The 13975-nt window shown below is 38.2% G+C and overlaps 3 protein-coding genes and 1 long non-coding RNA gene across 4 annotated transcripts; 2 read left to right on the top strand and 2 right to left on the bottom strand.

Moving 5' to 3' along the window:
- Positions 1-314: 314 nt before the first annotated feature.
- On the bottom strand, positions 315-1809 carry LOC106352033 (probable 2-oxoacid dependent dioxygenase). Its single transcript, XM_013791720.3, has 3 exons — positions 1258-1809; positions 842-1163; positions 315-764 (listed from the first exon to the last, which is right to left on the bottom strand). The coding sequence occupies exons 1-3, from the start codon at positions 1758-1760 to the stop codon at positions 513-515; spliced, it is 1077 nt and encodes a 358-aa protein (XP_013647174.2). The 5' UTR covers positions 1761-1809; the 3' UTR covers positions 315-512.
- A 3240-nt stretch (positions 1810-5049) lies between these two features.
- On the bottom strand, positions 5050-5540 carry LOC125608264. The gene is made up of 2 exons (XR_007339237.1): positions 5234-5540; positions 5050-5193 (listed from the first exon to the last, which is right to left on the bottom strand). It is a non-coding gene; the product is annotated as an uncharacterized LOC125608264 (long non-coding RNA).
- Positions 5105-7801, top strand: LOC106446612. The gene is made up of 11 exons (XM_013888385.3): positions 5105-5240; positions 5325-5574; positions 5690-5963; positions 6065-6155; positions 6226-6350; positions 6453-6534; positions 6594-6711; positions 6794-6957; positions 7047-7161; positions 7242-7394; positions 7466-7801. Exons 2-11 carry the CDS (start codon positions 5407-5409, stop codon positions 7613-7615), a joined length of 1440 nt encoding a protein of 479 aa, XP_013743839.2. The 5' UTR covers positions 5105-5240; positions 5325-5406; the 3' UTR covers positions 7616-7801.
- Positions 7802-9376: 1575 nt separating this feature from the next.
- On the top strand, positions 9377-13617 carry LOC106448587. The gene is made up of 4 exons (XM_048778203.1): positions 9377-10481; positions 10561-12906; positions 12988-13467; positions 13550-13617. Exons 1-4 carry the CDS (start codon positions 9377-9379, stop codon positions 13615-13617), a joined length of 3999 nt encoding a protein of 1332 aa, XP_048634160.1.
- Positions 13618-13975: the final 358 nt, after the last annotated feature.

A 13975-nucleotide genomic window follows, 5' to 3' on the forward strand; every position in this document is an offset into this window, starting at 1 on the left:
AATACGATAAATAAAGATAAAAAGTTTAAGTCTTTTATAAAATAAAACACAAATATATGAAAATATGACATTTACTAAATATTTATCAATTAAAAAAAAAAAATAAACAAGCGCTTTGAAAGCGCGGATCAAAATCTAGTATTAAATTATAGTTACTTCCATTCCATTTCATTCATTTAAAAGGTTACCATTTATATTTCAAAATGTTTTTCAACGACTACTCATTCCATTTTATAACTTCTCTCATTCCATTTTATAACTTCTGTCATTCCATTTGTTGACATTCCATTTTCTTCAATTCCTTTAATTCAGAGTATTCTTAAATAGTAGACGGTAATATCTTATTAGATCAAACGTGATAAACATTTTATTGGAACTTCAACATCTAGTTTATTATTTTTCTCAAACGTAAAAAAAACATGTAGTAATTTCAGAAACCATATTGTGCGTGTGTGTACTAAATTATTATTGGAAACAACAACAGAGATTCTGATCAGGTTCACCCGTTTTGTTCAAATCCTTAAATGGCTCAACGAATTGTTCCCATCACGTTTTCTAGCGACATAGTGGTTGGAAGCTTCTGAAGTGGTTTCCCTGTACTTGGGAGGGTTTTCTTCTGACAAAAGCTCTTTGATGGGTCCATATACTCTCGGACTTGTTGAAGGAGGATGCACAAAGAAAGATGCAATCGAAGTGCGCGGCTCTTCACCTCCATTTGCCAAAACTCTATGCTCCACACTCACAAACTTGTCGTTCGTTATAAGCTGCAAAAAAAAAAAAAATGATGACCATATTTTCTTCCATATAGACCATTTGATTATAAGTGTAAACAACAACTTGCCTGTAGTAGATCACCAACGTTAAGGATAAGAGCATTCGGATTAGGAGGAACATCGATCCAGTATCCATCATGGAGAACTTGAAGTCCTCCAATGTGGTCTTGAAGAAGTATAGTGATGAAAGATCTGTCTGTATGCTGAGTGGCGCCCAGCGTTAGGTCTGGCTCAGGACACGGCGGGTAACAATGACAGAGCATCAACAAACCTTTTGCACAATCCATTTCTTTGAGGTGGTTAGGATTCAGGCCTAAGGATTCTGATATAAGCTCAAAGATTAACTCCCCAAACATCATTACTCTCTTTGAGTAGTCCAACATGATCTCCCTAAAAAATTCACATAAAATAAACTCTCAAAACCCATCAAACAAAAACTAATGAAGTTAGTATTAATTTAAAACAAGAGAAGCCGTGTTCGTACCTACAAATATCTGGTAAGTCATCGGTTTTTGGAACATCAGGGAACATAAAACAACTTAAGGTATCTCTCCAGCTCGCAGCAGGAGAGTCATAGAGATCAGAATTAGAGTTATACTTAATCGCTTTGGTTTTTTCACGGCTATAGAACCTTTTCCTCGCTTCTGGATCTTGCGCGTGAAACGCACGGATCCCATCTTTCATCTTCTCCATGACCTCGAGTGGAATCCCATGGTTTATCGCCTGGAAGAAACCGAACTTCTCCATGGCGTCTTTAACCTTCTCAGTCACTTCCTTTCTTGTGACCGTGGACTCGAACACGCCACCTCCCATATCTATTGTTGGGATAGTCAACGTAGAAGGAGGTTTAGGGTTAGTTACCGTGGCTTGCGGGTTATGGAATATGAGTGGAATTTTTTTTATTCCAGCGTCGACGAGACCCTTCACGCCGATTTTCATCTCGTCGAATGCTCTTACGTCACCCGCACGGTTTAATGTTCCCACCATTGTACACTTGGACTCCAACTTATTTTTTTTGAGTGTTTAATGAAACAGAGAAACTTGTGTTGTGTTTTGAGTCACGTAGCTCTGTCTCTATATATAAGGAGGGAAAATTGGTGAAGGCATGAAATGGAGGGGAAAGAGAAGGAGATATATTGAGATACCGTCAGTATTATTAATGTCATAAAATATTATCAATTTTATATCATATTATTAAAGTTATTATCATGTCATCGAGATGTGTATCTTTTAGGTTATGAACGGAAACCATAGTGCGGTGCATATTTGGAATTGATATCGTTTTGAAGTTATAAATGTCAGCAACCATAGTGCGGTGCATATTTGGAATTGATGTGATTTTAAAAATATAAATGTCAGCAGTAACAAGTAAAAATGCAATCTCAAGAATGTTTTTTACAAAGTAATGCAGTCACAAAATATTTTTGTCTGTTTATTTCATCCGAATAACGCAACTTTCACACACTATTACTTGTTAGCTAGTGTGGTACAGTGCTGTATGTATGTATTTACTTAAAATTAACTATAAAATATTATTAAATTTATAAATATTTTGATTTTTGATAAAATCATACATGATAATTTTCAGTTATGTAACTATTCAAAACTAGTTAACTTAAAAGATAAAAACAATCAAGTTATTAACTTATTTTTATGTTTTTCATTTTTAACACTAAAAAAACTTATTTTCAGAACAATAATCAAATAGACATAATAACTGTAATATTTTTATGATATTAACAGACTTTAAACATGTAATATATTTTATGTCATTTTTATATTTAGCAATGAGATTTTAATATGGGTGAATTTGCTAGATATTCATAAGAGGAGTTAAAATAAAAAATATAGCCATCGCAACTGTAGCCTTCGTGGATGGGACAATTTACACACAAATGAGACCGTTTTTTTCTTTAGAGCGCGTTTTGTGTTAATTAACACGCGGCAATGAACTCTGCCCATGTGTGCTTTATAGATGTATAGTCAATCGTCTCTTAATTAGTTTATTCTATAATCGTCTCTAATATAGTAATGTGGTGATATATTGTGATGGTCGCTTAATTTGACTGCATGAAGGATATAAGCATTTTAGGAGATGAACTTGTTGTCTTTGAGAAAGACACAATAAATATTAATGTCAAAGCGCCATCTAAATCGTTACCTACTAATGAGAGTAAAAGAAAGTGGGCAAAAAAGGAAAATTTAAAACCTAATGAAATAAAGATTCCATACTTGTAAATGTTGGTTAAAGTGAAGATGAACAAAGAAAACAATGTGTAACCGGTGAAGCAAACAAATATGGGAGGCATACAGAGTTTAGTAGACCAGTTAATGTTAAGCGACATAGTAGAAAATACAACATAAAGAATACAGTTACAACATTTCTCGAAGCCATTGCGGTTGAGATGCCAACGGTGCAAGTTGTGCAAGGTTGAAGGTTGAGAACGCTTCCACTGTATACAAACACTCCGGCAATCCTAACTCCTCCATCATAGACATGGAAAGAAAATATTCAAGTCAGTACAAAGGCATATACAAGTAAAAACGCTAGACATTTGTTTACCACTATATTATACAAAAACACTGAAGCAAGACATGTGATATAAAATATAATATACCATTAACACATATGGAATATAGTAAGACTATCTACTATACAACATACTTTCAAAACAAGACGCAACCATATGGTGTAAAATATAATACGAACAGTTTACATATGTTGTAAGCGAAGAATTAACGCCATTAATCACAGGGATACATGAGGATTTGTATAGGGCGGTCTATGTTTGTAGATTGAACTATTTCATCTTAACCTTGTAACTAAACTATTATAATCTCTAGAATATTCTAGTCATATTACTTCATACATCACTTTCTCCCACACCCGATCCCAGAAACTCATGTTGGACAACAGACGAAGACAACACAGATATAGATAAGGAGAGCTCCAAGGACCCAAATAAGAAAATCATAACTGAGTTTGGAAAAGAAAAAAATTCATGTCACTTTACCTTTTTCGTTGCCCGCTGGGAACCCCTTTCAACCAGATCTGAAAAATTAACAGAGGTTCCTATGTAAGTTTGTTTAATACACGGCAGGATGGCTTCGAGATCAATCAAACTGGACGTACCTTGATTCGATGTTTTTTGTTAGAAACTCGCGCCGCCGTGAAATTAACCTAACTTTTCGTAGCCCACTTCTGTCGGTATGACGCACACGTTGTCACAGAGTAAAAGTTTTGTGCTTCTCCATCTCTGATGCACACTTGATCCCTCCAAATCGTGTTCTTAGGGCGAAGCAACAGCAAAAAACTTCAGTTTCTAAGGTAAAGATGAGTTAAGACACGTCTTTCATTTCCACTCGCAGCAGGTAAGGATAATTTTGGCACTTTACATGATATTATATAACATATTGTATCCTCTTAATTGTTATGTGCATTGCGTTAATTTTTTTTTTATTATGTACATGAGTCCAAATTTCCCTTTTAATATCAGATTCTAAAAGCACTCGCATCAGTGTTTTTTAGAAGAGTCTGTTGCTACAAAAATTAATAAAAAACTAAAGAGTAGGAGAGAGAAACATCAAAAGGTAAAGAATCTGTGCAAGAAAAGACTACACAATTCTTAAGAAACTATATAGTATCAATGTGTCTTCTTTTAATTTATCTAACTTTATTTTACACTTTAAAAATAATAATAAGTCAAATTATTAATATAATAATATGAGAGGCTTAGATAGTGAATGGTTGGGTTTTAACTTAGGGTTTTGGCTTTATTTATTTTTAAAGCACTAATCATAACTAGTTATGATGTAACTTTATTTTTAAAGTTAATGTCTTGCTATAACGTCTATAGCCTTTTTCTATCTTTTTTTTTTTTCTTAAAACAACTATTACAGTGTTTTAGAAATTGTAATATTTATCTACAGCAGAAAAAATAAAACTACAACCATAAAAGCTACATCATAAATTATACATCTACAATTCTATATGTATAGTTCAACCAATCATCTCATTAGTTTTGAGAAATCGACTACAAATCATATATATAATGAGGCTCTTTTCTCTCTTCTAAGAGCCTCCACGTCAGATTTTTTTAATGCCTGTGGGTCCCGCGTATTTTCTGTTTTATTTGAAAGGGTATATTTCTGTGGGTCCCGTGTGGTTCCTGTTTTTTTTTTGAAGGGTATATTGTATGTGGGTCTCGCGTGATTTAAATTTGGGCTCGTGTGTTCGGTAATATATCGTATGGGCTTTTGGTTGGGTCTGTGTTATTGAATAATTCACGGGAATAATTGAAAGAAAACGACGGGTTTTGTTCTAGGGCGTCGTCGTCTTCTTCTTCCATTGTTGAAGTCGCCGATTTTGATTCTGTTTTTTTGTAAAGCCACCCCTTCTCATCTCTTTACCTTCCTCCACCTTAAAAGCCACCCCTTCTCATCTCTTTACCTTCCTCCACCTTCAATGTATTCTTTAACTGTGTCTTAATTACAATAAACTCTGTAACGTTTCGGTATTCTTCGTCTGATAATTCTTAATTCTATAAATAGGAGATGGATGAGGCTGTGGGGATCGCTCTCAATCACTCTCACTTAAAATTTTTTTTCTCCGCTTCCAAAGATTCTCTCAAAGATGGCTTCCTCCGCTCCCGCCGTTGTTGCCCCGACATCGTTCGACGATCTCCGCCTGGGTCGATCTGCTCAGTTCGTCGTGGCTCGCCTCCTGCGTTTTTGGGACTCCAGAAACATTAAGAAGCAAGGTGAATTCATGGGAATCACCTTGCTTTTCCTTGATCAGCAGGTACTGTTCCATTTATTTACGATCAAACTTTTTTTATTTACGATCGAACTTTTAGAGAAAGACCAACCGTTTGATTCCATTTATTCACATGTTTATTCTTTTGTTTTGATCTCAGAATTCTGTGATCCATGGGTTTATACCTGCCGCTCGCTCCGGTCACTACCGCCCAGGTTTACGAAGTGGTTCCATCGTCAAAATTTCACGCTTTGAGGTTGCTAGATGCACTAACATGTACAAGATCACAGACAATCCTTTCGTGATCCGGTTCCTGCCGCAAACAACCATTGATGAAGTCCTGGTCAATGCTCCCATTATCAACCTCCAAAAATTCATGCTCAGGAAGTTTGAGCATCTTCAAGCACTTGCTAACACGAACTTGGAACTCCCAGGTTTATTTCTTATATATGATTGTCGAAATAATTTTATTCAGTTTTAAAATTGTCTTAATTATGGTCTGAGATTGAGACAGTATATGTGTTCAACGTTGCAGATGTTGTAGGAATGATTCGTTCCGTCCAAGGTTCCGATCTTAAGGATGCTGCAGTGATGACTCGAGTTGTTGTCCGCTTCGTCATCGAACCGTAAGCTAACAAAAACTTATCTGAAAAACTTTTATGGACGTGGCATCGTCATTAAAACAACTTTTTGCAGTAATGTTGTGGTGTATCTGTCCTTATGGGATGAAGCTGCGGCAACCTTTCGGGGACTCATCAGCTCAGGCGAAAGAGCACAGTCTGTTATGGTGGTCACAACTGTGAATCCAAAAATCTTTGGAGGTTCGTAAGATCTTTTAAAATTTATGGTTCAAACTGCTTTTGGTAAATTCAATTATTTTGGGGTTTAATTTATGATGCAACCCAAACACTTACTCTCTGCAGGAAATTTGTACCTCAACTCCACCCCAGCCACGAAATTTTATTTCGACGTGAATATTCCAGCCATCACCCAGTTCACAGCTAGGTAATATTCCACTTTGATCTTGAATCAGTCACTTTCTAACATATATGATTCGCTTTCAGCTTAGGAGGACCAGTTGGTGAAGCTTTTCCTTGCATCGATACCAAGGAATCGATCAAGAAAAAGGAACATGTCTCCATTAGAGATCTCAACAAATTCATCTCCAACTCTGATGAGCAGGTAACAGTAATATTTATTCAAAGTAGGAAATGTCGTCTGAGTTGAATTAGTCTTATAAGATGTTTTGATGTTCGCTTGGTAGACCCAGGAAGCAGAGTTCATCTGCAAGGCTCGAGTGCTTGAGGTTCTCCAACAGAATGGGTGGTCTTTTGTTTCATGCACTGGCTGCAGCAGAAAGTTAGATCAATCAGGCAATTCTCTACGTTGCAACCGTTGTGTTAATGCCAACGTCACCGGTGTTATAAAGTGAGCATTTTTAACAGTTTAGTATTGGAATCATTGTTTCTTGGAGACCACTTCCTTCCATTGTGCTCACTAAATCCGTTTTTTTCTAGGTACCGTGTTGAATTGTCTGTTGATGATGGGAATGACAATGCCACTTTTGTGGTTTTCGACAGAGAGATGCTTAGTCTCATTAAGAAAGATGCTGCAACTCTAACTGTGGAACAGGTTTGTTTTCAAAAAACATAAAAATTATACAAAGCATAGCACTGCATTGTGAAGTTACAAAATGTTTTAACTTATTGCAGATGAATGGTGGTGGGGGCGAGCAGCTCCCACAGTGTCTAGGAGAGCTTGGTGGAAAAGAATTCGTGTTCCAGATACGTGTTACCCCGTTCAATTTCACTCCAAATCACCGCACTTTCACTGTTTGTGGAATAAGTGACCACATCGAACCTGAGGTATTATAATATGATTCCGTTAAATTTTACATTGACTGACGCACTATAACAAATGTTCATTCGTTAACCAGACTTTCAACACCAAAGAAGCTTCAATTGTTGGTGGAGAGAGTGGTGAAACATCTGCTTCCGCCGGTGCCTCGGTTGAAGGCGAAGCGTATGATCCAAATCCAACCGGTGGTCAAGTGAAGGATGGTAACCGCAAACGTCCCCGTGAGTGAAGCTACTAAGCTGTGATCCGTCAACCCAATTCTGCTTCCGTTTTTTTAATTATCAGTACCTATAATTACTATGCATTTGTTTTTTTAGACTTTCCAGTATTTTCCAGTTTCGGAATATGTTTCCGTCTACTTACCTCTTATGAGGAAAGACTTTTTAATTTAATATTCACGATGGGTTGACGTTAATTATATTCTATAAAGTTAGATCTAACAATTAGACGTTTCAATCAATGCATAGTAAATACGATTGAAGCAGTGAAGACGTTTTAAAAAATACGATTGAATCTATACAAGCCTGTTTAAATTTGTATCAGACTATAATGGCTATTCATGCTCTCAATATAATTGTATTAACCATTTTTAATTCTAAAACGGGAACGTGTGCCTCAAGTTATTAAAATCCAAGCAATCAACACTTTTAAAAAGTTTAACTTTCAAACAAATGTAGTTTACGGATCACAAATTAAATATGCATCTACGCGAGTTTCTGGCGGTTATATACGCCATTTTAAAATCATATCTATACCAAAAAAAAGCATACGAAAATGAATGTTGGGGTTATTAATCTCCATGCAGTCAGATTTTTTAAAATAAGTAGGTCATTATTTTACTGCTAGGAAATAAATCACCACGGTTACATTGACAATAAGAGCAAATATTATATTATTATTTATGTAAGAACCATCTATCAGTAGTCTAATATACTTACGAATAATGCTAATCATATACATATCTGTAACATAGTCAGCTAACCACTAACCTTAAATCCATTGTGGAAGGAAGAAACAGAACAGACAAAATGGATGATGCTAGAACTTGAACTCTCAACTCCTTTGACGTGCCGATTAAACTTCCTTTAAAAATATTAAACAGTTTTACGGCCGTTTAAAAACGTCGCGTAAAAACGTAACAGCCTCCAAGCCTAGGCCCTCAATCGATGAAAGTTTTTATCTGTATAGTTATCAAACATAACTCTGGCGAAAAACAGATCGGTTTAAAACAGATACTCTCCTAAGTGAAAGAAAGGGAAAATGATCGAACCACATGAAGCTGCCGTGAGTAAACGATTTCCAGGACAAAGTCAACATGACATGCATAACACAGGTTTGTGATCGCATTCGCCTCACTTACAGCAGATTTATGAATTATTTCCCATATAATTAAAACATGATTTCAATTTACAGGGCATCAACCATTCCGGCAAAGTTTTGCATGTTCTGTATGCAAACGTAAAGGTATGCTTTTCCTATTACAAGCTTAACATTATCTACGTAACATGAACACTATTAAAAGAACAATGCTCAACAGGAGAACAGCGGAAAGCTAGACAAATGAGGAAGGCCATTATTATCGCCAGAAGACAAGCGTTCAAGCTAAAGAGTATTCCTCTTCACTTCACAACAATTCCTATGTCTTAGCTTCGCTACCCTATATCAGCAAAACTTCTACTCACTGTATTTTGCTGTATCAATCAAATGCAGATAGGACTGAAGGCCTGCAAGCATCGAGACACAAGAAAAAAAAAAGTAAAGCTAATGACCTTCAAGAATGCCCCTATTGTCGTGCTTTGGTATGGGAACAAGAGAAAAAAGGCAGTAGAGGCAGCAACAGAACTCCCCTTTTCAGTATATGTTGTCAGCAAGGTCGTGTGAAGCTACCACCCGAACCACATCCTCCCCATTCATTAGCATCACTACGCTCAGTTCTGCCCACTTCCAGCACAACATCCGCACGTACAATTCGATCCTTGCGTTCACGTCAATGGGAGCCAAGTTAGATTCAAAAGTGATGCACAAGCCTGGACCGTTCACTTTAAGGATACACGGTCAGAATGCCCACAAGATAGGATCATTGGTACCACAAGCTGGAAAACCACCAAAGTTCAGCCAACTCTACATCTTTGATACAGCAAATGAGGTTAAGAATAGGATCGCTACAGTCAAAAGAACAACAAAAGCAGGAGAACTTGATCCTGACATTGTTAAACAGCTGATTGAAACAATGGATGCGAACAATTGTTTGGCCAAAGTTTTCAGAAAGGCTAGAGATGCTCACGAACACAGCAGCTGCCCAGAGTTCAGAATAAGATTGATAGGTCAACCAAAACGAGGCCGTCAATATGATATGCCTACAACTGATGAGATAGCTGGTTTAATTGTTGGAGACTTTTCAGAGCATATGGGCGATAGGGATATCATTGTTCACCATAAATCAGCTGGCCTCCAACATATAAGTGATATGCATCCACTCTACATGACACTGCAGTACCCTCTTTTGTTTCCTTATGGCCAATCAGGGTTTAACGAGAACATCCAAGTTGTCAACATTGATGGATCCACTCGGCAAAGGTCTTACATCACGAAGAGAGAGTACTTCGCTTACCAGCTTCAAACTCGCTTGGAAGAGGGCATGACAATTGTCACCTCAAAGCGTCTACTCCATCAATATATAGTTGACGCCTACACCTCCATTGAGCAAGAAAGGTTGCGCTGGTTCAGACTAAATCAAAAAAAAATAAGAGCAGACCTTTACAACAATGTCAAGGATGCAGTCATTAAAGGAGACACGGATGCCAAGTCTATAGGGAAAAGAGTTATATTACCTGCTTCTTACACAGGAAGTCCGCGTTACATGGCTGAGAAATACCACGATGCAATGGCTATATGCCGGTGGTATGGTAATCCTCATTTATTTATTACAATGACCACCAATCCAAAGTGGGCTGAAATCTCCAACCATCTACAAATGTATGGGACCGACGAACCAAATGATCGTCCAGACCTTGAATGTAGAGTGTTTAAAATGAAGCTGGATGAGCTGATGTCTGATTTCAAGAAAGGGTTATTCTTTCCTCGCCCAAAAGCAGGTTCTTAATTTAAAAAAAATTTCTACCTACCTTTCCTCTTAACATACATATTATTAATAACATATATCATTCTATGCAGAGGTCTACACCATCGAATTTCAAAAGCGAGGCTTGCCACATGCTCATATACTACTCTGGCTAGAAGGTGATTTTAATAATCCCACCACTTCTGATATAGATAAGATAATCTCAGCGGAATTGCCAGATAAAGAAACAGATCCGGAAGCTTACTGTTTGGTGGAGCAACACATGATGCATGGTCCATGTGGGAAAGATAGACCAAGTTCTCCTTGCATGGAAGATGGTGTGTGTACCAAGAAATTTCCTCGGAGCTACGTTCCTCACACTCAAATCAATGACTCTGGTTACGTTCTGTACCGGCGGAGGCAAACTGATCAAGTGGTCAAAAAAGGTAACGTAACCCTCGACAATTCTTACGTTGTTCCCCACAATCTTCAAATCCTGAAGAAATACAAGGCGCATGTTAATGTCGAATGGTGCAATAAGTCAACGGCGATTAAATACCTATTCAAGTATATTACTAAAGGCGTGGACAGAGCAGCGTTTGTGTTTCAAAAAGATGGAGATCAGATTCCTAGCGACCAAGCAAGCACCTCACAAAAACCAATAAACGAAATAGACAATTACTTGGAAGGTCGGTACCTGTCTGCTTGTGAATCTATGTGGAGAACTTTTAAGTTTGATATTCATCATAACAGCCCGGCAGTTCAGAAGTTTCCTGTCCATTTACCTAATGAACAAACAGCAGTTTATGACGAGGATGAGGACCTAGAAGACGTGGAACGCAGATATACACATGGGAGAACAATGCTTACAGAATGGTTTGAGATGAACAGACTGTACGAAGAGGCCAGACAGTTGAACTACATCCAAATGCTGACCATGTTTGTCTGGGATAACTCAAACAAGCTTTACTCTAAACGGAAGCAAAAAGGAACAATTGGCAGACTTGTGAATATCCATCCTAATGCTGGTGATCGATATTACCTTAGGATCTTGGTGAGCATCGTAAAAGGACCTACAGGCTACGATGATTTATACACTGTTGGTGACACAAAACATGAATCATTCCAAGCTGCCTGCTTAGCCAGGGGATTGCTCGATGGAGACAAAGAATGGCAGGATGCAATGACTGAAGCAAATCAATGGTCTTCACCTAGCTGTCTTCGCCGGCTCTTTGTATTGATTCTGGTTTTCTGTTGCATCTCAGACCCACAAAAGCTTTGGATCAACACATGGCAGTATATGTCCGAAGATGTTTTACGCCACCAGCGAAGGATCCTCCGATTCCCACAGCTTGAACTCGGTCCACATGAACTCCAGCAGTATACTCTAATTGAAATAGAGTCTCTCCTACAAAACCATGAAACATCACTTACTGAGTTCAAGGGAATGCCTCTTCCGAGCCAAACAATACTAGACGATATGAAGAAAAAAAAGATGGCTCAAGAATACCAGTTTGACATAGCAGAAGAAACAAGGATCCATCAACTTATGTTCTTAAAACTCAACGAAGAACAGAGGATTATATATGATGAGGTTATGACATCAGTTTTGGAAAAGCAGGGGAAATTATTTTTCATTTACGGAGCAGGAGGTACAGGGAAAACGTTCCTATACAAAACCATCATCTCTGCTTTGCGATCAAGAAGTAAAAAAGTTATACCTGTTGCTTCATCTGCTATAGCTGCTCTCCTCCTACCTGGAGGTCGCACTGCCCATTCAAGGTTTAAGATTCCTTTGAAGCTATATGAAGATTCTTTCTGTGAAGTTATAACCGGCACAATCCTCTCCAACTTCTTAAGCCAGGCGGATCTCATTGTTTGGGATGAGGCTCCAATGGCACATCGCCATGCTATTGAAGCCGTTGATCGCACGCTACGAGATATCTTGTCTCTCTCAGATAAAGAGGCTTCACAGAAGCCTTTTGGAGGAATAACTGTCTTGCTAGGCGGTGATTTCAGACAAATTCTTCCAGTCATCCCACAGGGAACACGCCAAGAAACAGTCAACGCAGCGGTAAACCGTTCTCACCTCTGGCACCACTGTCATATTCACGTCCTATCCAGAAATATGCGTGTTGAATCAGAGGAAAAAGATTTCGCTCAATGGATTTTACAAGTTGGCAACGGAAATGCACCTCTGATGGCTCAAAAAAATATAAACCAAGATGCTGCGGAAGATCAGATTGTCATCAACGAGACACTTCTCCTCCCCGTTACTTCGAACCCTCTTGATATCTTATGTCAATCTGTTTTCACAGATTTCATAAATGACTACAAGAACTGGGATAAAATCAGGGATACTGCTATACTAACTCCAAAGAATGATACAGTCGATGAGATCAACACTTACTTGCTATCAAAAATTCCAGGGAGAGAGAAAGAGTACTTAAGCAGCGACAGTTTTGCTGAGGACGAAAAACACTCAGGCCAGTTTGATTTATCCTATCCATTGGAATATCTCAACTCATTAGAGTTCCCAGGACTGCCAGCACACAGAATCTGCCTCAAAGTTGGTGTTCCGATCATGCTCCTGCGCAATATAAACCAAGCAGAGGGGTTGTGCAACGGCACAAGACTTATAGTGACGAACCTGGGAGAAAGAGTTATAAAAGCAGAAGTGCTAACCTCTTCATCGTCGACGCAAACAGAAGTACTGATTCCTAGGATCATACTATCACCAACAGAGTCCAGCCATCCTTTCACCCTCAAAAGACGCCAGTTTCCGGTTCGAGTATCGTACGCAATGACGATAAACAAGAGTCAAGGGCAAACACTGGCGAATGTTGCTCTATACTTGCCAAAACCAGTTTTCAGCCACGGTCAGCTATATGTTGCGCTATCAAGGGTGACCACACCGAAAGGACTAAAGATCTTGAACATTACCAGCCCCGGGAGCTTGCGGAACACGATCGCAAATATCGTATATAGAGAAGCATTCAACGGTTTGCCAGACACATCAGGTATGTCACACGAACTTCTCTGTTATGGTCAATGAAACAATTATCCAACATGTATCCTGGCCCAAGTGACTTAAAACTCCAGGATATGACAAAGACACAGAGATGCAGGGAGAATTCCTTACCCCTCTCATTATGAACCAGCAAGGTTAGCACTCGATTTCAAAAACATTCCATTACCGGTAACGAAGTTATAACCAAACAAATTAATCATGCAACAGGAGGGGTGGCGTGATTAGAAGCCCGTAGACGGAAAACTCAATGTCGGAAGAGCAGAAAGCTTTAACTATTTTCCTGTCAGAAGAGAAGAAAAGTCAATGTCGGAAGACAAGAACGATACATGGCCCAATTTTCTCAAAACTAAGAATTCAATTTATTTTTACGAGCTTTTTCATATACAATTTTATCCCTTTTAGGGCCCAACACAATATCGAATCAGTATTTAGTCTTTTGAACCATAAAACCCACTACGGCCCAAATTAACATCCACCTACGTCTGCGGAATTATACC

This window comes from Brassica napus, chromosome A4, assembly GCF_020379485.1.
Source record: "Brassica napus cultivar Da-Ae chromosome A4, Da-Ae, whole genome shotgun sequence".
In the NCBI taxonomy this organism is placed as follows: domain Eukaryota; kingdom Viridiplantae; phylum Streptophyta; class Magnoliopsida; order Brassicales; family Brassicaceae; genus Brassica; species Brassica napus.